The sequence below is a fragment of the Myripristis murdjan genome, chromosome 8 (genome assembly GCF_902150065.1).
Source record: "Myripristis murdjan chromosome 8, fMyrMur1.1, whole genome shotgun sequence".
Classification (NCBI taxonomy): Eukaryota; Metazoa; Chordata; class Actinopteri; order Holocentriformes; family Holocentridae; genus Myripristis; species Myripristis murdjan.
In genome coordinates, this window is record NC_043987.1 from 13,511,621 (window position 1) to 13,539,397 (window position 27,777).

General features: G+C 42.0%; 3 protein-coding genes across 4 annotated transcripts; 2 read left to right on the forward strand and 1 right to left on the reverse strand.

Moving 5' to 3' along the window:
• The first annotated feature begins 259 nt into the window (after window positions 1-259).
• Window positions 260-3,027, forward strand: LOC115363109 (GTPase IMAP family member 7). The gene is made up of 2 exons (XM_030057185.1): window positions 260-403; window positions 1,594-3,027. Exons 1-2 carry the CDS (start codon window positions 370-372, stop codon window positions 2,634-2,636), a joined length of 1,077 nt encoding a protein of 358 aa, XP_029913045.1. The 5' UTR covers window positions 260-369; the 3' UTR covers window positions 2,637-3,027.
• Window positions 3,028-3,038: 11 nt separating this feature from the next.
• kdelr3 (KDEL endoplasmic reticulum protein retention receptor 3) lies at window positions 3,039-8,086 on the reverse strand. Its single transcript, XM_030057186.1, has 5 exons — window positions 7,641-8,086; window positions 6,432-6,532; window positions 5,756-5,914; window positions 5,200-5,452; window positions 3,039-4,722 (listed from the first exon to the last, which is right to left on the reverse strand). Exons 1-5 carry the CDS (start codon window positions 7,729-7,731, stop codon window positions 4,679-4,681), a joined length of 648 nt encoding a protein of 215 aa, XP_029913046.1. The 5' UTR covers window positions 7,732-8,086; the 3' UTR covers window positions 3,039-4,678.
• Window positions 8,087-14,168: 6,082 nt separating this feature from the next.
• Window positions 14,169-27,283, forward strand: kcnj4 (potassium inwardly rectifying channel subfamily J member 4). Of its 2 annotated transcripts, XM_030058702.1 has the most exons (4): window positions 14,169-14,513; window positions 21,457-21,596; window positions 23,025-24,680; window positions 24,729-27,283. In XM_030058702.1, exons 2-3 carry the CDS (start codon window positions 21,574-21,576, stop codon window positions 24,667-24,669), a joined length of 1,668 nt encoding a protein of 555 aa, XP_029914562.1. In that variant the 5' UTR covers window positions 14,169-14,513; window positions 21,457-21,573; the 3' UTR covers window positions 24,670-24,680; window positions 24,729-27,283. The 2 variants fall into 2 exon arrangements, with proteins under 2 accessions (XP_029914562.1, XP_029914561.1); XM_030058701.1 differs by having other exon boundaries at window positions 23,025-27,283.
• The last annotated feature ends 494 nt before the right edge of the window (window positions 27,284-27,777 follow it).

Genomic DNA, 27,777 nt, shown 5'->3' on the forward strand with positions numbered 1-27,777 from the left:
CTTTGATGATGAAGTGATAATTTGATAAGTTTGAGGTAGAGACACACGAAAAGCCTACCGATAGATATTTTAAGATAAACAACTAGTGATCAGCACTCGCAAATGAACAGGCCGCTTTATTTATTACATGCGTCAGGACCGCAGTGTTTTGACTGGAGAAAGAGCGCCCCCCTCCGTCCGACACGGAGAGCTGCAGCGGCTCTGATGCCTCCTGCTGTCTGGAGGAGAGGAGATGAGCATGAATGGAGAGAGGACCGTTTAATCGCAGCGAGAAATACTGGCACAACTACAACATACAAAATCTTACTGCTATAATTTCGGCTAGAGAATAACCGGTGGTCCATAACTCACACTGAGTCTGTTTGGAGGATGGCGTCATTGGAATGTGCTGCGTCAGCCGAAGGTATGTGGTCAGCTAAAAACTGCAAACTGCACTGTGGACAGTCCATAGGCAGCCGTGTCTCTACATTATATAGACTACTATAGATATATACCAAGACTGCACCTGGTGAATAGGCTGTGTGTGTTTTCTCAGCAGTCCTTAGCCACTGAATCATAACCCTCTTGAATTTAATGAATTTAACAACCCAGGTCATAATGTTGTACTAATTAGCCCTAATATGATTTACCTTAAAATGTGAGCAGACATTAAGTCATGTTTAATCACACACTGAAATGTAATACTGATAATATTTGCACTAAATACTCTAAATATTACTACTGCTGGTATAGAACTACTGATTGTTATGCCGATACTGATATATACTAGTGTTTAATAATACACAGCTTGGTGACAAATTAAAGGCAAACCCAACATGTGTATTAGTAAAGTGTTGGGTCACCTTGAGCCACCAGAGCAACTTCTCCATAGATTCTCCAAGTGTCAGGAGCTCTGCTGGAGGGATGGAGCACTATTCTTCCTAAAGATACCCCCTCATTTGGTGTTTTGATGGTGGTAGTGGTCCCACTGGTGTTCAGCTGGGTTGGGATCTGGTGACTGCGAAGGCCATAGCACATGATTTTTCATAATTTTCATCCTGATTAAATCATTTAGTGAGCCCTCATGCCCCATGGATGGGGGCATTGTCGCCCTATGTCATCCCTGCTGTACAGAAATGTTTCATCATGGGGTAAAGGTCATCAGTTTGTGCTGATTTATAGTGAGCTTTCTCTCTAAGGGGACATGTGGAAAATGTCCCCCCCACACCATGACAGAGCCAGCAGACCCCCTCACTGCAGGGGTCCAGTGTTCAGGCCTGTAGTGACAGGCCACACTCTCCCACTAGTCCAGAACATGGTGAAGATAATTCATCTGACCACATCACAGTGCCACTCAGCTCTCAAATGTGCATGTCTTGGTAATGATGGGTGTACACACTAAAACCCTACTATAATATCCTTCTCTATGTACAGCGTCTTTTGGGAGAATGGTGTTCCCTCCCCCTTAGAGGAGTTCTACAGACTTTCAGAGACTATGCCAAGGAGCAGTGGAGCTGTCCCAGCAGCTTGTGGCAGACCACCACCTCACTGAGACACTTTATGTTGTGTTTTTTTTCCTTTGTTACCCGTCTGTACATGTATGTTATGTCACAGTCGGTGAAGCATCGCCCTCTACAGTGGAGCCCAGGCGTAGTGACCCCCTGAGGATTGTTCTGGTGGGGAAGACAGGCACTGGCAGAAGTTCTTCAGCCAACACCATCCTAGGACGAGACGCCTTCCGGGTGGATGTCTCACCCTGCTCTGTTACCACGCAGTGCGAGAGACAGACCGGGACAGTGGATGGCCGGAGCATCTCTGTGATTGACACCCCTGGCTTCTTCAACACACGTCTCTCCCCTCAGGAAGTGCTGGCAGAGGTAGGACGATGCGTCACCCTGTGCTCCCCGGGACCCCATGCCTTCTTGTTGACGCTTCAGGCCAGCAGGTTCACCCAAGAGGAGAGGGACGCCTTGGAGTGGATCAAGGCTTCTTTTGGGCCTGCAGCCCCCAGGTTCACCATGATCCTTTTCACCTGGGGGGACCAGCTGAAGGGAAAACGCATCGAGGAATTCCTGGAGGAGAGTGAGGAGTTGTCAGAGTTCGTCGGCAGCTGCCAGGGGTGGTGTCACATCTTGGATAATAGTTGTAGTGGACAGGACGGTGCAACAAGCTCCCAGCAAGTTGTGCAACTCCTGGAGAAGATAGACAAGCTGGTGGCAGAGAACGGAGGCAGTTGCTATAACCATGAGATGTTCAAGGAAGCTGAGAGGGCCATCAAAGAGGCACGAGACAGAATCCCTCTGTCGCTTCAGAGGGAGGCCGAGGAGAATGAGGCACAGGGACCGGAGCTAGAAAAGAGGAGACAGAGGGAAGAGGAGGAACAGAAAAAGGAAGAAGAGGATGCCAGAAAGCGTGCAGAGAAGCTCTTCTGGTGTGAACTGGTGACTGCGCTTGGGAAAGGGGCTGCGGAGGGGGCAGGGATCATGGGGAAAGACAAGGGGAAAGGGAAGACTGTGAAGAAGGCGAAGGTGGTGGAGAAGGCAGTGGCCCTGGCAGCCAAACCGCTGTCTGTCACTTCAGCTGCCAAAGCAGTGGGCGGAGCCATGAGGGAAGGGAGTAAGGTGTTATACAAACACCGCAAAAATCTGTTAAACTGAGGCACACCTGAGCAAGAGGAGTCTGTGGCTGTATTCACTTAATTATTTGAATATCAGAAAATTTATTTTGGCCAATGGTCTCTGCACTTTTACAGGTGAGGATGTGTGATGTGGGATTGGTTAAGTCATGAGTCACTGTATTATTTGTCCAATGTATATCATACAGTTGCCTGACACCAGTGGTGCTTTAGTGGCTTGTTTTGCTTGGCAACAATATGAAAACCTCAGCACTTTCATACACACTGACTATTCTTTTATGAGAGTGTGTGTGCATTCACGGACAAAATGCTAACATCCCGGTGTGTTGCAGCACACCTGGATTACCGACAAATAACATAACCACGCCTTGTATTTACACAGTTCACGTGTAATAATAAAGTTCATGTCATAGAAATGCTGTGCAACACATGTACCGCAATTGTTAATAAGCACCATAAAAGTGTTATTCTATTACCATTTTCCCATTTTGCCCTGACACAAGACAGTTAGGTTAAGGTAATGGCCCATGAAAGACAGTCTGGCGTAAGAAGTGAATCATATTTAGTACAGAGCATTTCACTCACTGCATCTCTGCAGCTTTTATCTGGTCCATCTTTGGTTTCATTTGTGACATGAAAAAAATGTTTAGCCCTTTTTGCTCCCATAAAGAAATTACACAGAAATAGAAAATACAGATGAAATACATAAAATAGTAACATACGTGGCATTAAGGAATAAAACTATGGTTTGCAGATAATAGAAAAAGATTGCCATGGAGTGTCTGCAGCATTACAGACCCAAAGAAAAAGACACATACTTCTTGGCACACTCAGTGACAAATTTACAATTTATATAATCTGTGAGTGTTATTAAAAAAAAAAAAAAAAAAAAAAAAACAACTATGAGGCTTGTACAAACTGATAATGTAATTTCTGTTGAATAATGCAATAACATGTCAAAATATCCCTCTAAATGGGTTAAAAATCTATTTAACCATGTTACTGAGGTAAATTCCCAGATAATATCATAACCTCACATTATTACATTAAATAGCCAGTATAATAAGTGGTATACTATACTGAGTACTATATTGTAATCTCATAATAATGACAAATAGTGTAAAAATGTGCATACATTATTAGTCAGTATAATTACACATCTTAAAAATGTTATACCCCTTACAGGATAACACTTGTTAACTAAGCTATTTATTACAGTAAGAGGTTTCATTATGCTTTTGACCCATTTGGAGGGCTATTACATTGCACTATAACAAGTGACATAGATCAGTTATTACATTATCAGTTGCTCCAAGTCCAAGTCCAAGTGTGGGTTCCCATAACAATATACTAGAACCTGAAAATACAAGAATAACTAAATCTACTCAAAGTCATTGGGCAAAAATGATTTTTGTCAAATTTGGACAGCAAAACTGTAGAAACCCCTTATTAAAACTAAAGTTACATACAGCATGACTTCACTATGCACTCGAGACTACCTGAGTGTTATACCATATGTTTCAACCAACCATATTTACATTTTTTGTGGATCCAGCATTCTAACAAATAGTATGAAAATGAAATAAATGTCACAAAAAGCATTTGGCTGTGTCTAAAGTGAGTCTATCTCATCTGCTGTGAAGGAAAACAAGGAATTAACAAACGCACAACTCCAAATGCATAGAATTACTCAGTTGCCTGAATTTACCCTCTACATGCACATCAGGGACACATTTCCAATGTCACTTTTTCATCTTTTGGGAAAAAAAACAGACATACTGTAATCACAAAGTGTTGACCACCACTAGGCATGTATGCACACACATACACACACACACACACACACACACACACACACACACACACACACACATGTGCAATAACACAGACACACACCATAACAATCAGACAGAAAGTCATGTTCTCAGGGGTGAACTCATCTTGGTCTACACAGTAACGTCAGACCATTAGTCCCCCTGCTAAGTACAGCTGAAGGGCAAGGTATGTGTTCAGATGCTGAGCTGTAGTAGGCACAGAATGGTAGCTGTCTGCCACAGGCTCCTCTTAAACTGGCATCGGCAGGCTCATCTTTCCACTTCCCCGAAGAACTGCACAAAGGTAGAGGAGAAAGACAGAGAATTAGAGCAAGTAACAGAAAAACTTTACTATTATTAATACGCAAAAGTGAAAGCAACTGATAGCCTGGAGAAAAAAATAATCTGCATGAGCCCTGTTTGTGCTAAGCCACACCCCCCTCTAGGCAATACTGTTTTCATGAACATGCCCCTTTTGGCGAATCAACATAAAAAGCAGGTCAGTGCTGCCATGACCCATGGCCAACTGTCCGACCAGGTTTTGTGCAAATCTGTCCAATACTTTTTGAGTTATCATGCTGATGGACAGACAGACGGACGGACAGGGGCGATGATGAGTCTTCACCTCCTTGGAGAAGGTAATAAAAGCATTTATACCAAAGTACTCATCTTTGAAAATAATAACATAAATTCTATGTGATTTAAGAATCTTAAACAGTATATATTAAGTTTTAAATCTGTGTTTTTTTTCTTCAGTTTTGCTGCCCGTACCCCTTGTGACGTAAAGGTAGAAGAAGTCACAGTAGAAGATGGTCTGCACCACGCCGGACACCACGGCAATCTGGTCGAAGAAGCCCTCAGTGTGGTAACGCCACACCCAGTTGGCCAGGTAGAGGGCTCGGTAGAGACCCAGGAAGAACAGGTAGTGGGTGGTGATGGACTCTGCTTCGCCCGTCTTGGTGATCATGAAGAGCTGGGGCATTATGGCCACCGCCTCCAGGAAGATGGAGAAGGTCCACAGGATCTGGGTGTAATCAACGGGAACAAGATACATAAGTTCCATTTCTAATGTAAAATCATACAGAATGAACTTGACATGAATCATTCAATTTGCATATTCTTGAACTACAAGTGATCACATAACACAGGTATTTTTAGACTCTTCCAGCCCCAGAACCAAGTTTACTAAATTTAATCTCACTGCGGGATCCATCCTCATTAAAACATAATAGTGCTTGTGTCATGTGGGGACCATCAGAAATAGGCCGGTGACCCATTTTGTATCCTGACCTGTTGTATAAGAGATACTGGTACAAGCCTAGCCTACCTCTAGTGGGGTGAAGGCATAGTTTTCCAGGAAGGCCAGGCCGGTGACGGGCACCAACAGGAACTCGACACGGAACGAGTCGTTCTCCGAGTCGTAGCTGCCCCTAAAGCGCATGTAGATCAGGTACACAGTGGCGTAGGACAGAACCAGGAACACCAGCTAAGAGACAGAAAGAGAGTTTGAATGTAAAGTACTCGCCAAGACTAAAAACAGAACCATATTATGATTAAAGGAATAGTCCAACCAATTCAAAAATAGATATTTTCCCATCTGTTGTGATGTCCCCTGTCTCACTTCACCCCAGTACACTGGGGCTGGCCTTGCTAGGAGGACCACAGCAGACCGGAAACCTTGCTAAATCACATGGAAACTGGATGGAAGGATAGGCTGCACTAAGTGGGAAAATATATTCTTTGAAATAAGTGTGAACTGCTCCTTTAAGTGCTCTGCTGTTGCCTGTCAGCACTAGGGAAGCAATAAGGTGTGTGGCTGTATTGTAGGTCTAATTACCGCTTGCTATGCATATTTACCCTGTGTGAGTGAAGTGTCTGTGTCTCGGTGAGTTAGTGTGTGCTTATAAACTTATGTCTACATCTGTGTGTGTGTGTGTGTGTGTGTGTGTGTGAGAGAGAGAGAGAGAGAGAGGGAGAGAGAGAGAGAGATGGGCCGCTCTTACTTTCATGATTGTATTGTAGGCAGAGATGAAGACAGTGAACAGGTCCAGGTACCTGGAAGTGAACACCAGGGCAAACAGCACCTGGGATTTCCCCGAGATCCCTACAAAGGAGAAACAAAAAAGATTCATTTGATAACACTCATTCAAATGTGCTCACGTTCTGTTAGAGCAGATAAACCCTTCCAGCCAGCACTTACTTTAAAGTCCAGCTCAGCTTCATGGGAGGTTGTCATTTTCCATAAACATTGGAGGTTTAGGTCTTTTAACATTCAGAAATCAAAGATGCCTCTGTTTCTAAATTGTGTTTTTCAGTTAAATGCTGGTTTGCAGATGTAAATGTTGAGGACAGGTTTGCCTTGAACCACACAGTTGATCGGTGTAAAGTAGACAGGTTTGCCTGAGCCGTTCTCCAGTCACAGTCTTGTGTAAATAAATCCCAAACTATCATTTCAGATCTCCCTCGGGTGTACACTGGAGACTTCTGAACATCACAGCAAACAGGTTTAAACTGTCTTTCATTCCTACAGCCTGCTACACTCCAGCAATTCATTGCTCATGATCACCGGGGAATTGTTTGTGCATAATGCTTCCTAACTTTTTGGCACTTGCCCATATTTTACTGTATTTCTCAGCAGTGCATGTGCACATTGAACGGTGGTTTCTAGGATTGGTTGGTTTTTATGATGTCTGTTATGTCTCTGTATTTGTCTTTTAATTTGCTGCACCCCTAGTTGGGACATAAGTGAGCTGGGATAGGGGGGTGTCCTCTGACTGACTGATAGATGTTAGGTCTCCCACACATCCTCATACCTTAATGATTAAATACCACTGAAATAAAACAGAGCAACAAGATAACTGCACGGGATATTTCACTGGCATGAAAAAACAACAACCCAGGACCAACCAGGATATACACTGCGGAACAGGCGGCGGACACCACTGTTTAAACGTCATTTTGCCACGTAGCTCCTGCTCAATGCGTAGCTCACACACTTGTGCACAATTACTGACCATTATTCAAAATCCACACACACTTCAGTTTATGATAAGCACCCACAACGTGTCAGTGAATGAATGCACCCATTTAAAGGCACTGTTACGTTGCGTACACAGCAAGACCAGGCCTTTAAGGCTGGGATCACGACAAAGTGCAGAAGGTGCAAACGCAATAAGTTGAGTAAATCATTAAAGCGATGAGGATGAGCCTACCAGCACAGGATTTGGACTTCCATATCTTCAGAAACAGGATGATGATAGCCACCAGATGTGACACGTCACCCGCCAGGCGAAAGATGTTCATTTTGTCTCAAATTAAAAAAAAAGAAGAAAAGGAAAGAAAAAAGAAAAAACCTCACACCACTGGGCGTACAAGTCGTTGCGCCACAGGACTGGGGGTTATTACAAAAAAAGCCACAAACTCCTGCTCTCATGGGAAAGCAAAACTGCGAGAAAAATGAATAGAGTTGCAACAAATGAGAGGCTACACGGGACGGCTCCGGGCGGGCTGGCGTCTGGCTGGCTCGTCTCCTACAGGCATGGGGAGTCGGTGCAGTTTGAGATGATGCCGCATAGAAACTCCTCTGTAGTTGCAAGGGTCCCGAGAAAAAGGGGAAAAGTTGTGACAGGGCCGATGACGTGGCTGACAGCTCGGCCACGGTCCATCCGTCTTTCTCCTGCTTCCTCTTGCTTCTCCGCTCGGTTTATTGGCAGATTGCACACAGCTTGAAGTGCACACCGCCACCTACTGTACAAGATATGTAACATCATCGACCCACCAACCTTGTGTCTCTTAAGAACTTAAATAGTGCCCTCCTGGTAAATTATTATTATTTTTTTAACCCCCTCTTGCTCTCCTTATGTCCCCGCTTCTCTGGCTTTACTCTGAAGTCTTTCTCTGTCGTCTTTGTGCATGGTGCAGTGCAGTATGATGTACCATTTATAGTCCTGTATGATCCAGTCTGAGTCTTGTTATGATCATTTCCTCCCTTCTGTTCCTTTCGACTTTTGTATTTTATGATACCGCCTTCCTTTTTGGTCTTCCTCCCATCTTCTCTGTCCTATCTCCATCTCTTTCTTCTTAATTGCACCTTTTCCTTCTCCTTTCCCAAGTGGAACTTTAATAGTGCTCCTTTTACAAGTTTCTCAGCAGCCTTATTAATTCCCTTTCACCCCCTCATGTGCTGGTACTCGACATAACTGCACAGCTATACTCCCTCTGTGAAGTCGTAGCAAATTATGGTAGTGTTCAATGAGAGGCATGTTTTTCAGAGCAGCTGCCGAGTCAGTGCATACCAGCACCTTGTCAGGTCTGACCTCTTCCACCCACTGCAGTGCAATAATGGCTGCCACTGTTTCTGCTGTACAGACTGATAGCTGGTCAGACAGTCTTGGAGGTAGATATTTGGAGCTCAGGGGTGTACACGCCAGTTCTCACACACTCCTGATCTCATTCTCTCTGAGTGCATGGTCTCTCTGCTGTCCATGTATATCATCAAGATGCTTATTACCATATATTGCAACAAATGCCCTTCCCAACATATCTGCCTTTTCATGCTATGACACTGCCACCCTCTCCCCTTCAACCAATGCTGGAACTTTAACTTTAACTGACTTCCTTTTCCCACTCATTTGCTCAAACATGGACCAGACCTCCCCTAACTTTACTCCTCTGCCAATGTTGGAGCAGAATTCTCTCCATGACCTCCTTTTCGTACACCTTGCACCCCTTAGCTTTCATTTGCACTGTTGTACTGTGAGCCCCATTCATTAAACGTGCTCAATTGACAGGCATAACACCAATCAGTTGCACTGATTTAGGGAGGAATTTCTCAACCTGAACTACTACTGACAGGCTTTCCTTCAGTGAGCAGTCCCTTTTACTATTAAGCCTTGTGTCAGTCACTTTGCCTCCTTGGATCTCATTTTTAACATCTTCCGTACTCAACGGGACTCCTGACATTATTATCATTTATCATCCTCATGGTAAATTCTCCTCTGACTAGTTATTGATTTTTTTTTTTTTTTTTTTTTTTTATATTGCTAGCCCAACCAGCCTCACTGTCATCCGACAAACCTCAAAATATTTAATCCTACCGCTCTTCCAACCTCCCCCCGACGATCCACCCAGCTTTTCTCCCCCAGCTGCATAGTACCAGTGTCAAGTTCGGTGGGAAAAAGTAGCACACTTCCGGTGAAAATAAACTCAACATAAACGCGTTTAAAAACGCACTTGTGCTCTTTCTTTGAGAATACATGATTGTACCATCTATTAGTCGCATTTACAGAGAAACGTAGACCATATTTGATGTATTAACACATGTATTAATTGAGTTCTTTGGTAGGACTTTCTTTTCAAAGTGTCCCTCCTGCTGCTTTTATTTTGAAGGCTAAATCAACTCGTTTCCTGTTTTAAGTGTCTTTCTGAGTTGGACTTGACGCAGCTGTAGCAGACTGCGGGCTGGTTCCTCCATCCGCCACCAGCAGACACCAGTAGAGCCTTACTAAAACACAACAGCAGGTGGCGCCAAAGTGCCAACTGTGAAACGCTGTGTTAGGGAGGAAGTCAATTCTGCTGAGCGTTGTTGAAGCCCCAGTGTTGTCTATACAAGGGGTTTTCAAACGTATCTATCTATCTATCTATCTATCTATCTATCTATCTATCTATCTATCTATCTATCTATCTATCTATCTATCTATCTATCTATCTATCGATAAGTAATCATAAAATTAGATAAATTAGACACATTTGAACTGATGTACATAAACTGTACATCAGTAACTGTAGTCACAAACATTATTGCAGACTGATTCCTGACGATGGTTGTAGATGGTAATAGTGACAGTATTCAAATAAGAAGAATAAACTGTTCATTCAGATGCTCAGAAAATTACTAAAAGCAATCAGATTATGATGCTTTTGTTTGAAAGGGGGGGAGTTTGAAAAATGCATTGAATTTCAAATCAGCATTTGCAGAAAATCAATAATCTCCAGCAGATTCACAAATCCAGCCCTTCCTCCAAAGATGTTTTGATACGAGTGTGGCTGTGAGTCTGTGTGGTAAAAATGATGACTTGTTGTCTTTTGGTGGGAAAATAACTAAACTGATTCTGAAAAACTTTAAAAACTGCCTCCAGTCATGCCTCCATACAGTGATGTGAGGCCCTGCAACACTGTACTTGTGTTTTTAATATTGTTTTAAAATACTTACCTCCCTCTCTGTCCTCAAAGTCTTATGACATCTCAGCTCCACCCACCTCCTTTTTTTTCTAACTCTACTATCTGAATCACTGTCAAAACCTGAAGCCACTCACCCCATTTCTCACTGCTACATGTCTCCCTTCCTATGCGATCCCTCCTTCTCCACCTCTTCCTTCGTGATCCACCGAGTGTAACCAAATTCTGCTCTGTGCCCAGCAGAGTGAGATTTTTGCAGAGCACCGATCCAGATCCAGATCCTGCTTCCCTGCCTCCTATTCTCATGCTTGATGCAGGATAGCTGCAAAGGAAAATAAGTACTGGGCATGTGTAATGGCAGAGGAACTGCTTTCTGCCCACTTAGAGGGCATCAGTGGTGGCATGAGAAACTGAAGGGGCGCTCAGGTCCATCCAGAAGTGCACAGTGTCCTGTAAAAGACACCATAGACCCTGTATGTGCACAAATCAGCTCCCACCAATAAATTCACAAATCAGGACTTTTTTAACAGCTGTGTGCACGCAGGGACAATTTTGTGTTCTGATATCCAGGGAAGTGTGTTCCCCTCCTATTCAAATATTTCATTTTCTCAGAGGTATCTTCACTCCCTGAAATAGAGCTGACAACACCAGAGAGGGAGTGACAAATTGACTGGTAGACAAGGAGGAGGGAGGCAAGAGGGCAAAAACAAACACACAGGTGCACAGGTAGACAGTGCTATAAAATGTATGCAGCTTTATTATTTCCCCATGGGGTAATTTATTCCAGGTGAGTCAGTGGACAAAGGAGAGCAGGATACACTCTGGACAGAGTGTATCCTGACCCATACGTACCGTAATGAGTGTGTGCCTAGCAAAAGGTTATGGGAACTAATCTGACACCCAGGCCTGATTAGTGGCTATTTATACACACACGCACAGACACACAGGGCTTGGCCTGAGATGTTATATGGCCTCACTGACTGTCTCCCTGGTTGTGACCCTCACATCGTAACACAGCCCATTTCCTCCAACAGTGTCCACTCCTCCTCTCAGCTCTGCTTCAACACTTAAACACAGCAGAGCGCTGACACTATAGCTGGTGAAAGGCTGTGATTATCTTAAAAACTAGCCTTAAGGTAATTGATAGGTATGATCATATCCACAGGGCTAAATCCAGCCCACTGTGAAGCTGAGAGCAAGCTCTTTTTGTCTATTATTATAATTGTCTATGCCTATATTCTCTTGGAGCAAGGAAAAGAAAATGTTCATGTACAATTCATAACAATAGAATTGTCTGTTTTACTCCAATGATTGAAATATAAGCTTTTCCACATGTAATACTTGTGCTGAATCAAGAGATGTTTTTTTTTTTGTTTGTTTGTTTGTTTGTTTTTTTTTAAGTCTGTTTGAGTAGACAGAGAGCAGTAATTAACTAAACCCTGCAGCATCCAGAGAGAAACCTGTTGGATGTGACTGGTACTGATTCTCAATTTTAGCTGCAGTTACACCAAAAACCTTTTCCAAACCAAGTTCCAAAGAAATCGCAGACACCATATAGAGATTTTAACTCTCTTTTGTGCAATACTGGGTCAGTTCGGGACAGTGCTGCATCTCTGTTTTTAGATTGGACGACCCCTGGAAACCTGTTGTGCCTAATACAGTTTTTTATGTTTTAATGTGTTTCGCCCATCTCATTCCCTGACCTAGTTTTGTGTGTGTGCGTGCACAAAGGATGAAGCAACAATGAATGAGGCACCAGTGTTTCCCATACTCCCACAGTCTTCGTCATCACCTCTCCGTTCTAATTTTTTAAGCATCTTTTTGTTCCCTGTGGAGTTCATGTTATGTCACCCTCCGCTTTTCACCACAGCAAGTTTCATTAACAGGTTTATTTAAATGCGTTATTTGCCCTCAGGCCTCAGGTATCACCCTGTGACTGACAGCTGCAGACTTTTTTAGACTTGTTTGTTGCAGAAAAGAGTGCACCACGTCATGAGAAATGCTGTTGTCTCTGTCTAATTCCAGCATGCATGCTTGTTAGTTCACCTGTCCCCCCCTAGAAACGCCATCTCTCCTCCATCATCCTCCTCTCCTGCAAGTTTCTGTCTTCTGTTTACCTCGCTCTTGCTGCTACCTACAGTGCTGTCTCTCCATCCACCCCCTCGTGCCTCCTCTCTGAATTTGTCATATGGGCAGATGCACACCCACCTTCCTATTCAGAGGGAGAGAGAGAGGTTTGAAAAGAAGTCTCCCCTGCTCTATAATTTACAACTAGAAGGGTGAGGTAGAGAGGGGGAGAGGGAAGGAAAGAGAGAGAGATAGAGATGAGAGTGGGGGCGCTAAGGGGGCAGCTTAGGCAGGGTGGACTGGGGGAGGAGAGGGGGCGGTTTCCATAGAAACTGTTTTGCTCATTTCATATTTCATGTACTCATCTGGATTCTAGATGATGGGATTCTAAATCAAACGAGAAAACGTCTCTTGGGATGTTTTGAGTATAATAAGGTTGTGTCAATCTTTATTTGCCAGCAATGTGACTGTGAGAACACACGAAGTTATGTTGGGAATGTCGAGACGGCCATGAAGTCAGTCCTCGTGCTCTCCCCATATTTCAGATGCTCTTTATGAACTGACTGCACTCACATTAAAGGGGGATGCCACTCAAATTAAAAAGTAAAAGACTATTAATACTTTTGCGTTTAAGGCCCGTCCTGTTAGCTTTTGTGAGTGTGAGCATCTCAAACTTAGCATTTCTAATTTGTGGGTCATCATAAACCAGCCTGGTGCAGCTACACTGACAATGAAATGGAAATGACATTCAAACTGTACTGATGACTAGTATCAGTGCTAGTAATCAGGTAGAAAAAGACACTGGAAAAAATCCTGAGCTTTCATTCACAAGTACACATGTTCATTAGGAAATAAAAGAGGGAGAAGTTTATTACACTTCCAAGTTTCCATGAGATATTTGTCTTCAGGCCCCAGCAAGCCCCCGTCAAGACTGAGGGGCTGGGGAGTTTTGACTCTGTTGAGGGACTAATATGCACTGACAGTCGGCTCTCACTGCACCACCAGCGATAAGACGCTGGAAACCGTCCCTGGCGTTACTGTGAGGGAGTAAATGTAAAGGGATTATGTTTAAAAGCCAATTCCATAGCCTTGTGAGAGTGCATTCATTATGGTTATAGCCCAGATTCAAACTATGGTGGTAAAACAATCCACTTTTTTTTTCTTTTTCAAGCACTCATATCTTCCTTGTCTTCCACCTGTTGCAGTATCATCTCTATTGTTGTTGCTCTAAGCGAATTGGACTAGAAATTGTTCCAAACATCATGACTCAAACGTGTTCCCGTTTACTTACATGGGCACACGAGGCATCATTCAACGCCTACACATGCTGAGAGTGCACAGACAAAGTAGCAGCCCCCCCTTTACTCTTATTTGCTTTCCTTTCCACTCTTTTCTTTTCTTTCCTCTGCTCCATTTTCCCTCTCCTCTCTGTTCTCCTCTCCTCTCCTCTCCATCCCTCCCTCCCAAACCCACATGCTCTGCTGAGGGGAGATTGACACAGCATTTTCAGCCCAGGGTGTATGAGTGCACATAGGAGAGTGCACATAGACAGGATTATAGGACACAGGAGTCAGCGAAAGAGGCAGCGGAGGACAATAAAGGATTAAAAGAGAGAAACAAGAGGAATACAACAACGGACATGTAATGAAGAAGGCGCTATGAGAAGAAAAGTGAAAAGAAACTGAAAATAAAAGGAGAGACGGACACGCAGACTGTTAGAAGACTGAAGATATGGGACCTTTGCCCCGGACAGTGCGAGTGGGATACTGAAAAGTGAAGCGGCGGTACAAAGGGAATTCAGTTTATAGCCAAGTGACATAACAGAGCAACTAACTCGCAAGGTGAGCATCACATCGATTCAATTATTATGCTGTATTTCAACAAGAGAAGATGCACAAATTTGTCATTTCTTGGTATAAATTCATTGTTTGCAGAGTTAATTCATTTGATGAGGCTCTTCCAATTGTCATGTATTAAAAACAACTCCAGGTTTGTTTGCAGAGAGTTTGCTCGTCCACAGATGTCATAATAAGCACTGCGTCAGACAGGCTAAAGCAGGGGCATCATGGAAACTGCTGTGTCGTGTTTGATCATGCGAATAGTCAGGCTCCTCCGTCATGTACTGTAAATCTCAAAGACTCAAAGGCATCGTCTCAAAACATATTAAGTCAAAACATGTTGACATGATCTATCTTAGAGGCATGTATTGTATTTAAAGACAGTCCAGTGCACCGGTTGATAAAAGTTCCAACACATTGGAAAGGATATGTTAAAATGTCAATAACTGCTTCCTCTGCATCTTTTGTGAACTGTTGTTTGAGGTCAATTGTGTATTTCTACATGTGATTTATGCCAATGAAACAAGAATAAAGAAAGAAAGACAGAAAGCCTTAAAAAACAAAAAGTCCTTCAGGTTCCCTGCTTGGGAAGCGTATGGAGAGGTATTCAGGTGTTATGAATAATCTGAGTGTTTTAAACAGTGTTTTAAACACAGTGCTCTGATCTCAATCTCTCAATATGCATAGTGGGATGCTTCCATGAACTAAAAATCTCACTAAAATGTTCTTGTATGGACAAAATCAGCATAAAACATTGAATACCAGCTGATGAATGAACAAGTCTCAGCTGTTGTAGTTAACTATAGTATTTAGTGCGGCTCTCATAGCACAGTTCTTTGCACTTTATCAACAGATAATCTGAATAAAGAGCAATTTCATTAAAACCTTGGAAGGGGAAGTTATTGATCTGTTTTGCTTTCACTACATCACTCTGGTCCTAATGTTGTTCTTTATTTAGAGATCCCTGATGGCCTTTTCATGACCAGATCGATTGATCACACCGTTCAGATTAATGAACTCGTAACCCAGGCAGCAAATTTCACCCCAAATGCTCCTTGTTATCTCTATTTACACAATCATTAGACAGTGCTACTACCCCGGTGTGGTATGTGGGATGTGAAATGGTATCGACTGACTAACTGAAGATGATCAATAGAGGGCTTAGTGAACAGCTGATGATTAGCACTAATTGGGGCGGTCTCCCTGTCTCCGTCCAATAAACAACCTGAGATGCTTCCAGATTGTTCAGACGGTCAGAGGAGGAAAGCACTCGAAGGGTTTCATTTCAAAATGAGATGCAAATAAATGTGCCATGAAAGAAAATCACTGTTGAAAACTACTATTGAATTTTTGAGGTATCATAGACATTTAGTTGTTAACAGAGTTTTATCCAAATTGATTATTTACTCTTACATCATGTAAATGTGGCAACAATGTGTAATAATCAGAACTGGAAATGGGTGTGCAGTACTTAGCAAACAACCCCCTTTAATGGATTATCAATAAAGATGATAATAATAATAAAAGGAATCACAATAGCTGTTTCAGAAGACTGAAATAGGACAATTTTGGAAAAAACCAAAAATCTGAAAAGAAGCCAAGACAGAGGTTGTCTGGGATGTGATGGCAGAGTGATGATAATTCTTAGTACTGGCTGACATTGTGCTGCTTCTCTGTGGGTTGGCTCATGACAAGCAGAGGTGAAACCAGTGTTTTTTTTTTGTTTTTTTTATTATTATTATTGATTTTATTTTTTCACATACTACAAGCTCATAGTTTACAAAGGAAAACAGAAGGTAAGTAAAATGAACCTGCTCAGTCTGGCTCAAGCCTCCATTTTAACTGGAATAATATGAGTCTGAATCCCAGGAGATTATCAAAATTGCTCTTGATCATAATCTCATTTAGCTGATTTCACCACACCGCATAAAGAAACTAAAAACATCACATAAAATAACATGGCACAAAACTGAAAACTCAAACATGCAGTAGGCTAACTGTCCAATTATCCTGACACAAAGCCCCGTGGCATGAATCACCTGGATGAGAGGGACTCAGCGAGTCCTCAACCTGGGTAAATTACATCACAAATGCTTAGCAATGATGTGCTTCTGGTAATAGATAAAGTTTATATAACACTGTCAACACTGAGCTTTCATCCCAGCATTTTTCACTCAGAGAATTGCTTGGCCGAACTGATTTACCGTTGTTTTGTTGCTGTTGTTTTAGACAGCAAACAAACTGCTGCACAAAAGCACCTTTCTAAAGTGAGAGTGTATGCTGCACAATGGAAAAGATGACTATTAACGTGTTCTGCCTTCAATATTGCACATTTCTCCATTTATAAATGATCAGATATGACTAAATTACGACCAAAATATAACTCACTTTGAGACCCCATTATACAATTGGTGCTTACTGAAGTGATAAGAGCCATGTTCACTGAATATGTGTTTTTTAAAGCTGATTTGTTATGGTAGAGAGAATGCATTGTTGGAATTGGAAAAAATTAAATAAAAGGGATGAAAGGAATACAGAGACTTGAAGAGTCCAGCAGGAGCCATGTGAACTCTCTCTGGTGTTCATACTAGATGCAAATGTGTTTCCTGGTAATATGATGACTCATCAGTGGTGATTAGCCACGCTAAATGTGGCAAGGATTTATGGGAAATAGAACCTTTTGCATTTTAATCCCACCAGCCTCCACGATCTGACCTGCTTGTGTTGGCTTCCTTCCTCTACTTCCTCTGTCTCTCTCTCTCTCTCCCTCTTTGTTTCTGTCTCTCTCTTTCTTTCATCCACTTCCTCCCTCTGCCGGATTAACAATTGGGAAATCTTGAAGTCGCTGATCATAGACTGACTCTGTACTTCTCTCATATCGCTGTGTTGAGATTATGATTGACTATTAGATCTGCAATTTAAGGGATTAGGGAGGAGTTAGGAAGGGGGCCTGGGAGGCAGCTTCCACCGCTGCTAAATATTACACACACAAACACACACACAGCCACACACTCATACAATATAGGTGCAAGGGCAGGAGACACCCAAGCCTGCACACACTAATACATACATGCACACACAGTCATGCAGCTCTCTCTCTCTCTCTCTCTCTCTCTCTTACTTTCTAACTCACTTCCTACACACACTCACCTCCTGGACAGAGGCATTGTGTATCTTTCACTGTTGTGCAATACAGGTTCATCATTATTTCCATCCAGAAAATCTCTCTGGCTCTCACTGTATTGTCCTTTGTCGTAAATCCAAATCTCTTGCCACCAAAATAGGATAAAGCAAAACACAAAAGGCATTTGCAAACAGTATTTTACTTAAGGCCAATAAATCTACATGGAAATACAGACCACACGGAGGGGTTCATTTGCATAAACAAATAAATATCATTCCATAAAAATATAATTAAAGTAAATTTTGTTGCAGAAGATAATATTGTCTATGCATCGGCCTACTAGCATGTTTTTTTGAATTGAGATGATCTAGAAAAAAAAGACCCCAACAAGAAAAGATGTGAGACTTTCAGCTGATGACGATATCTGTATCCAATATCGATATCAAAGTCTCCTGTCTCTTTTCTTTTCTTACAGAAAGGGACACAGTTGGCGCTATCTGATTTTGCAAATTAATGTGTCGTCTATTTCTCTCTCCCAGTCTCACTCTGCAACTTTCCTTTCAATAGACGCTCAAATTAAATTCCCCACTCTTAAAGTCCCAACTCTTGCCCCTCAGTTTCATTCTATTTAAAAAGAAATGTAGGTGTCGCTCTGCTGCCCTTTTACCTCCTTCTCTCCTCAACCCTCTCTGTCTCTTTCTCTCTCTCTCTTTCTCTGACTCATGTTATAAGAGCACTTACTGTATACTAGCCCCCCTACACCACCACATCTCTGGTGACTCTCTCCACTTCACTCTGTCCCCAAATGCCACAGGAGATGGGTTCCTATGGAAACTAGCCTGAGTGAAAGTCCCCAGTATTACTTGGTGACCACCAACTGGTTTGCACTGTGTGTGTCTCATTTCTGCAGTAAAAACAACTGTACCTGCACTCTGTCTCTCTCGCTCTTGTGTTTATTGGGGGGGGGGGGGTTAGAGACCTTTTGCACCAAAAAAGCAAACACCTTCACTAATGGACTGCTGGCACGTTGCATCTTCCTTTTATAGATACGACTTCAGGGTGGGAGAAGCTGGTCCACAGCCGTCTTGTTGGTTGGTTTGAGACCAAAGATACCTGTAAGAAGAAAGACAACATAAGAACAAAGCGACAGCAAACACACAAAACTAAGCTAAAAATTGTAATAACACACACCCATGCATATGATTCAGAAACGCATACATACATGTGCACATATACTACATATAAATACACACAAAGGAATAAGTGTGGTGCAGATTTTGAACACATTCTGGAAATAAAAATGGCATATTCCAAATTGTTTCAATTCCTGGCTGAGTGGCTTTTAAAGCAGTATTGTGCTCCGATGTCAGTAAAAAGATTATGCAAAGAGCTGCAAGGGAGTTTGAGACAAAAGCTCTGTCACTTTTTTTTTTAATGAAATGTCGGTTCAGTCTGGGGTAAGAGACAGTTAGACAAAAGGAGTGAATGTCAGTGTAAAGCAACACTACTTTCTAAAGAAATATAGACCCTTTCCTTGATTAAATGGAATTAGTTTGGACAGAATAATTTGCTAGGCTGCTATATTTCAACCTCAGTTTGTGCTGGTTTGTGTAGTGCTGCCTATGCATGACGTAAATGAGTTACCACGGAAAAGAGTAAAAAATAAACAAAATCTTCAGCTCTTCTTTGGCAAAGACACATTTATAGTTACGATGACGTGGGCTGCGCTGAACACTACAATATTCCTGAGAATAGGAGAAGTGAGGCTAAAATTAAACCATGTTATAGACAACTAAATGCCAAGGTTGTTACTGGGAGCCATGTTTGACCTGGTTGTCAGTGACATCAGACAGAGCATCCATTAAAAACACCTGCTGTGGCCACGCAAAGTCACACAGTAATCTATAACCGTAATAAATAAAACCTGCTGATGTGCACCCAGACACAGTGAACACACAGCTGGCTTCATTTTGGAACCATCAGCTGATGTGCGTTACAGGTATTACGATGCAAGGATTATAAGACAGTGCTTTTTTGGGGGCAGACATTTTATGTAGTAAAAAGAAAAACCTCAAGCTACAGTTGTGTGTGTTTGTTAAAGGCAGGGAATCATCCTGGGGTCAAGCTGTTTTAGTTTTGTACCGTCTGACTGTTTTAGTGAGGCATGATTTGTTGTGGTCACTTGTAATCAGACTTACTATTGCCATACCATTTGCAAAGATGGTATTTTTGGGGGGTTTGTATTAGTGATGGGTGAGTTTCTCATAGGTGCCAAAACTTTTAACAAGGGGGCGCTTGAAAGTCAACTAAGTCTCCATTGGCAATACATTCTGACAATCTGGTACTCAAAGCCAATAATTGTCTGAAAATGCCACTTGCACTTTGGTTATTTTATGTTTTCCATGAAAATACAAGACAAAGAGAAAGAGCTTCAATCATTAAGGCCGATATCTGAGATGAAGTAGATGTAGTTCAATTAAAACCATCGACATTAGTTCATGCTCCAGTGAACCTCTTTGGCAGGCAAACATTCAGATCAAATCCAGGAATATTTATCCGGTATGAGGGTCAATTTCAAGTACAGGCTCATCATCTGCTGATGGAGGGAAACTGTGAGAGCATCTGAGTCTAATACAGATGCAGCCATGATCGCTACGGTGAGGTTGTAAGGGCTAAACTGTCTCACTATTACAAAATGAAGGTAACACAGCAGGCACAGTGGAGGACATGTGCGACTTTTCCTGTTCAGCTTCTCATCCCATTTAAATACACACTATTTCAACAGTCAGAAAAACACTAAATGAAGATGTTCTGCCACCTAAAAATGTATGGTAAAAAAATTAAATGTACTCTAATGACTGGTATTGATTACACAAGCTTGATAGGTTTGATTACAAGAGAAAATAAGACATGGCACCATATGTGCCAAAAACAGTAAAAACAAGGATGGGGTCATTCAGAATTAGCCAGTGGATAAGTACAAACCTCTGCCAACACTGAAAACACTGTTTGTGGCGATAAAAAAAAAAAAAAAAAAAAAAACTTCAATGGAGTATGGTGTGAATCCCACATCTAGATCACCACTGAAATGCTGACAGAGAGACAGGGAAACAAATTAGATAACAAAAACAAAACTTCCTTGGAGGAGGTCTTAACAAGGCGTCGTTGATCTGCCTGGCCTCTGCTGAGGATTAAACTGAGATGTTGGGGTCAGTTGCTAGATTTAATTTATCTAATAAGACCTTTAATTTGCCTCTCAACAGCTTTAGTAGGGCAGCAATGGCCAACACATTAAATTGTACGAACAGGAGGCTGAAAACCCAATTTCAGCCCTTAAATATTCAAGTTGATACTCCTCTGGCCCTTTACAACTTTATATCTCTGTTGTTTTGCCACAAAATGAAACTTTAGGTATACACTGATTTACCTTGTAAACAAATAATCCTTTAGCCTCCAAAACTACACCACTGTATTTTGTTCTTGAAAGTTAAGGCCAAACAAGACCATTGTGTCTCCTGATATTTCACAAAACCACATCAAATTGTTCAAAGATATAAACAGATAAACTACGATAAAACAATGCAAGATTATATAAAAAAGAGAAAGAGATACTGGAAGGTTATTATAATACAGTGAAGTGTCTTTAATGTGATATTTTTATGCTGATATTTCCCTTTTTCCTCATTCTAGGTTTAATCCAGTTAGAATTTGGTGGTATGTTTTCTGTCATATAATGTCATGATGGTTCTTGCAGGATTTGATACTGGCTGACGGTGTAATGTCTCTCTCTCTCTGTGTCTTTCTCTTTCTCTACCTCTTCAGTGTTTTTTCTCAGCGGCCAATCGCCACCTTCATGGCGACACCTAATCTTTGGGACTAGGCGACTCACAGAAGCAGATTCTGGTCTGCCCAATCCCGATACTGGCCATCACTGGTGCCATGGGAACAAGTAGAGCCAATAGGTGAGCCATATGATCTGGAGGCAACCCTCTATCTAGGACAAACTTGGACAGGAACTGTGCTTCATTTCCCTTTATTTGTTTGTTTGTTTGTTTGTTTGTTTTTATTTTTGTCTAACACTGTGAATCCCTCTTTCACTGACAAGCCTGAGAAACCTCTAAAGTTCAGCTTTCAAATCTGTAGATACTCCATCCTCCCCAAAATAGTTGATCGTAGTAATATCTCGTTTAGGCATAAACAACTCTGAAATGAGAAATGAGAGGGCCAAAGTGCCCATTAATTTTGCTGTGATGAAATTAAGCTGTTTGGCCCTGGTCTGCTTCCCATCCTGGCAATAAATTTTATTGCACAAACTTGATACACTGATGAGTCAAGTTGAGTCAAGTTTATTTGTGCGACCCTTAATCACAGCTACGTCCTCAACGGGCTTCACAATGCTTGCATTATGAAACAACTCATGTAACTGAACTCAGAAAATCTACCAAATTAAATAACAGAATGGCATGTCATGGGCCTAAAACACAAGTTTCAATGTCTGAATGCTAGTAATGAGTCGGGTGATGAAACACTGACAGATAGTGACAGCATTCGGTGAGGTGATTTCTCCAAGCGTTAACTGATCAGTCAGAGTCGATGCATCTGTCCCACTCAAAATGGGTTGTCTGATTGACACCAGCTCAGATATAATCCTATAATCCATGATGACAGCAATCCTTCTCACGCAGCTAAACTGAACTCACCTTCCCAGCTGTAATCCCCAATGTAAAGGAGAGATACAGGTTAGTGTGATCGATACATCCAAGTGATCAAGTGTTTGATCAATATAATTTTATTCATAATAATTAGGGTTATTGGGATACTTTTACCAATACTTTTTTTTATTAGGATTTCCCCTTCAAACGTTGTGCCTTTTTTTGCTATTAGATGACTCTCCCCACATCCTTTGTACCCTGTAGTGAGTCATGCATTATCTTCCTATCTCTCTCTCCTATGGTGAGCTATGCACACTCACTTTGTGCCCTTTAAATGTTACACTGGAAAGTACAGAGGGTGCAATAAGATTATAGGTGCTATAATAAACCTTCTTCCTGTTTTTCCTTGTCCTGGATGTCTCTTTGTTTCTCGTATTGCACACACCATTGTATGTGTAATATCTATATGCTTAAATATATCCATTTCCAAAACATTACAAGAATTTGGTGTTGCCTTAAAAGGTTTTATCTTGGTAGGGTTAAAAAGTCTCTGCAACAGTATTTAGAACATCATATGATGCTAAAACTCTCCATTGAAACTCAGAATAATGAAATACTTTTTGGTGGGTTAGCAAGACATAAGACAAGTTGACCCACCTTTTGTTCATATGTGTTTTGTGTGCTATTTATTTTAAACCTAATTTCTTCACTGTGTTTTTCCGTCTGTTGTTCTGACAGGTACAGCATTGTGTCAGACATTATACCAGAAGACGAACGCCACAAGATCGCAAGTCTAGGACTCCATAACGGTCACGGTTCCCCTAGTTTCCAACTGCATTCACCCGGCGAGACAGAAACAGAGGACAGTGCTAGGAGGTCGGGAGCCGCCTCCACTGCTGCGTCCAGCACGAGGGGACAAGAAGGCATGAACAACTACAACGGAAAGATCCTGACAAGGGGCTCCAGCCAACTGCGGAGCCGCTTTGTGAAGAAAAATGGACAATGTAACGTCGTATTCACCAATTTGGAGGAAAAGAGGCAACGCTATCTGGCCGACATCTTCACCACCTGTGTGGACATCCGCTGGAGATACTTGCTTCTTATCTTTTGCTGCAGCTTCATGATCTCCTGGCTTTTCTTTGGCATCATCTTTTACACAGTCTCTCTGGCCCATGGCGACTTTGATGACCAGACCCTTTTGAACAATGAAGGGCTGGCAGTGGCGGGACAGCATGGAGTGAACCCTGGATACGGTGCCACTGCTTTAGGTGCAGGGGGGCATAAGCCGAGGATCCCATGCATAAACCATGTCCACGGATTTCTTGGGGCACTCTTGTTCTCCATGGAGACCCAGACCACCATCGGCTATGGCTGGCGCTGTGTCACCGAGGAGTGCCCAGTTGCTGTGCTAACAGTGGTGGTCCAGTCCATCGTGGGCTGCATCATTGACTCTTTCATGATTGGCACCATCATGGCCAAAATGGCACGGCCAAAGAAGAGGAACCAGACTCTCATGTTCTCTAAAAATGCTGTAATTACCCTGCGTGATGGCAAGCTGTGCCTCATGTGGAGGGTGGGCAACCTGCGGAAGAGCCACATCGTGGAGGCTCATGTCCGTGCTCAGCTCATCCGGCCGTACGTCACAGCCGAGGGCGAGTTTATCCCCTTGGAGCAGATGGACCTCAATGTGGGCTACGATGAGGGTACGGACAGGCTGTTTCTAGTGTCCCCACTGGTTATAGTGCACGAGATAGATAAAGATAGCCCCTTGTATACATTAAGCCGAGCCGATCTGGAGTCAGATGAGTTTGAGATCGTGGTGATCCTGGAGGGGATGGTGGAGGCCACAGCCATGACCACCCAGTTCCGCAGCTCCTACCTCTCCAGGGAGATCTTCTGGGGCCACAGGTTTGAGCCTGTGATCTATGAGGACCGGGACCGCTACAAGGTGGACTACGGTCGCTTCCACATGACATACGAGGTGCCGTCGACGCCCCACCTCAGTGCCAAAGAGCTTGACGAGGCTGCCAGCCGACCCTCCTCTGCCAACTCTCATGTCTCTGCACCCAGAGCAACACAAGAATTGATGCCACGGTCGCTGACCGCCTTCTGCTATGAGAACGAGGTAGCACTGAACTGTGGGGACGATGACGATGACATCTTTGACACCAATCAGATTGGGAGCAAAGAAAGGGAGGATGAAAGGAGGACTTCAGTTTCTGTAGACTTCCAAAATGTGTTCCAGGACACTACGACCCTGACATCTGACAGTCAAAATGTTATGTGTGTTCTAGACATGGACAATAACCAGATGGAGTTGGATATGCTACAGACTGACATACCTCTTGATCCAATGACATATAATAATGAGCACGAGATGTAAGAGGGGCACAGGCTCCCACGTCCCTCTTCTTCCACCTGCAGATCCCTTATTTTGAAAAGACCTGACGTCACTTGGTCTTGAAGAGTGATTGCACCCTTATATACTTCGCATGTTCGGCACTGGGTTTGTTGTACAGAAACTGAAACCCCTTTTGCCTTGCCAGTATTGTTCAACATTTGAATTCAAATCTGTATGATGATCTCACCTCATGAAGAATGATATGACAAGGAAGTGTTTTTTCCTAAATGCTGGCATCTTTTGGCAAAGGCATCTTGTTACCTTTACTAAAGAGCAATAACAAACAACGTGTCTGACTCTGCAAGACGATAAAGGATGTTTGAAAAAGCACCCTTTTTGGCACCCTTTAGAATAAGATATGATTTGATAACCAAAGGAAAGCACAATAGAAATTACCAGAAAAAAGTCCAAAAACCTGAGTCATATTTTAGACATAATTAATGTATTTAGATTTTGCATAGTTACAAGTTAATCCAGTATAAGAATGTTTAGGTTTTTTTTCTTCTGTGAATGTAAATGAAAGATTTTCTGAAAGCAATAGGAATTTCGGTGGAATTTTCTTCCTTTTTGGAGAAGAGTGAACTCGAGACTGCAATGCTCAATTTTAAGAGGCACTGTATATCAAAGTATGGACAACGATTGATTTCACTGGTCATCATGCCTGCAATAGTTTCTTACAAAGTCTGCTGTTTGCACTGTTTTTTGGTGAGTCTGGCTGTTTTGTCAAATCTTTCCCTCAAAAATATAAAAAACTCTCCGTCACCTGGGTATTTTAGTATGCGTTAACTGTATTTACTTTTGCTGTGCAGTATACCAACAACACCATTCTAAGTGCAATCATTAGTCATGTAGCTGGGTATTTTTATGAATAAGATAATTTTCTTTAAAAAAACAAACAAACAAAAAAAAAAAGCACAAACAGATGTCTTATTCACTACAGTGCAGGATGTCTGATATAAAAATACACAAACAAAATACTCGTCTTGAATTTGAGATACTGAAACTATTGAAATGTTCTCATTTTTGCTGGTGTATTTGTTTCTGGCGGAGGTTGTTAAACCAGTGATAACAGAAACAATACTGAGAAGTAGCTGTGATTCATGTTAGCGGTGTCGCTGTTCGCCAAAGGGTTGAAGTTGGAGCGTGTAATACAGAGCATCTCTGTTTGAGAGAGCATGTAGCCAAAGTGTATTCATTGTCTTTGACTGATGATGGAAAGTTACAAGCCATTGTAAAACACAACGGGAGCAAAGGGATGAGGGCAATGGCTGTTAGCACAATGCCATGTCAATGAATGCAATCCCCGGAAATGTGCAATAGGTCATTTGATGGTGATATGGAGGATGAGCACTACCCTGAGTAAAAGGTTGTGTATAAATGTATGTCATGTGGATTGCAGTGAACTAAGGATGTTATGCTGGTAGTATAATAGATGAGTTTAAAAGATACTTCTCCTGTGCAGTGGGAGGGTATAAAACCTGGGTCAACATGCTGGGAGGACCAGATGGTACAATTCAAGTCAGTCACAGGGAACAAACACTAAAGCTTGAAAATCTTGTGATGAACCAAACCTCCCAGTACTTGATGCATTGTCCTGTGTAGCTGACCCCACCCATCTGGCCTCTCAAGCAAACCGAAACCAACTCCAAATATTATTTGACACTAATATTGAGCGCAATGATCGGGATTATGTGTGGATATTTTTTTTTCCCTGTCACGTTTCAATTTCTTGCAGTTTTGCTCGTTTCACATACGGGCCATCCAAACGGTGTACCTCTGCCTCTATTAACTGCACCTGTTCCCATAACAAGACTGGAACTCTCATTCTTGAATGACTTCTGAGTTTATTTTGTTGTTTTTTTTTTTGTGACTTTATCTTTGCTGCGTTATGTCGCTTGAGCATGTGTGTGTTTGTGACAGAGAGTGAGATACAAAAAAACGGCTGTAGGGAGCATGTGTGCATCTGAGCATCTAGCGTTCGATACAGATAGCTTTTTAAATTTACATTATCTCATTTTTCAGTGCAAAACCTGCCATTTGCTAAATATTCAGAACTTTATTAGGCATACTAAAAATGTTCTTATTGACAATTATATAACAAGCACACACACTTTCCATAATTCTGTCATGCTGGACCTTAAATGTATTAGCTGATACTAAACTCATCAACATGAGCACAGAGGGTTAGCCAATTTTATTAATAATAACAAATGATATCAACCAATGTAAATGCCATTTTGTGTAACAGATAAAGTTATAATATGGTACAGTATTTTAATATCTGTTCTTTGCTGCTAAGTCTTCCTGCTTTGTAAATCTTTGGTGATTTTCAAACCCATTCTTGGACATACAAAAAAAAAAAAAAAAAAAAAAAAAATGCACTGGACAAATTAATGTCCCGATTTGGAATAAACTTGAAAAGAAAACAACAGTACGAAGCACTTTACTCTTCCTTGTATACCTTTTGATGTTGAAAATCACAATTTATATAATTTTGGTTGTTTCTGTATCTGTTTTTGTTCTGTTTTCTGTTCCTGGTAAAAGAAGCACAAAAGTACTGCTGCTGAGCACATTAAACACAAAAATTGCTCCAAAAGACGGTCTCAGGTTTGCTGTTTGAGCTCTTGTAACTGCTCTGAAGCCGGTGCCCTGTTTGCTGTGCTCATTCGATGCCACTAGATGCCTCTGAAGCCTCTTGGATCACGGAGCGGCTGCAGAGGAAATCACTGAGCCGTATGTTCCCTCTAGTGGTGCATGTGGTCCAGTGTCCAGCCAGCACTGCAAGTGAGGCAGCAGAAGCTGCTCAAGTTCAGATCATGAACTCTGAACTAATAAGAGAGGCTTAGAGATATTTTTACATTACAAAAGATTAGATTTAAAACTCATCTTACAAGGAGTTTTCAATTGGCACCCATTTAAACATTTTAAAATATCAAACTTGAACCATCTGAGAAAACACAATGGCAGAACTATCGCATACTATAGCAATAACTGTCATCGTCAAATTACACAAGAATTTGAAATATGAAGAATATGCAGGGAAATGTTTGGTGACAGTACTTCACAGAGACTTAATTCCTGTATTATGTC

What these genes read in the sequence shown, in the direction of transcription:
- LOC115363109 (XM_030057185.1), top strand. Translation starts at nt 370, where the DNA reads ATGGCGTCATTGGAATGTGCTGCGTCAGCCGAAG. An exon ending in ATGTGCTGCGTCAGCCGAAG is followed by an intron (nt 404 to 1,593) that starts GTATGTGGTCAG and finishes GTTATGTCACAG; the next exon opens with TCGGTGAAGCATCGCCCTCT.
- kcnj4 (XM_030058701.1), top strand. Translation starts at nt 21,574, where the DNA reads ATGGGAACAAGTAGAGCCAATAG. An exon ending in GGAACAAGTAGAGCCAATAG is followed by an intron (nt 21,597 to 23,024) that starts GTGAGCCATATG and finishes TTGTTCTGACAG; the next exon opens with GTACAGCATTGTGTCAGACA.
- kdelr3 (XM_030057186.1), bottom strand. Translation starts at nt 7,731, where the DNA reads ATGAACATCTTTCGCCTGGCGGGTGACGTGTCACATCTGGTGGCTATC. An exon ending in CCTACAATACAATCATGAAA is followed by an intron (nt 5,915 to 6,431) that starts GTAAGAGCGGCC and finishes TCTGTCTCTTAG; the next exon opens with CTGGTGTTCCTGGTTCTGTC. An exon ending in CTACCTTTACGTCACAAGGG is followed by an intron (nt 4,723 to 5,199) that starts GTACGGGCAGCA and finishes ACCTTTGTGCAG; the next exon opens with TTCTTCGGGGAAGTGGAAAG.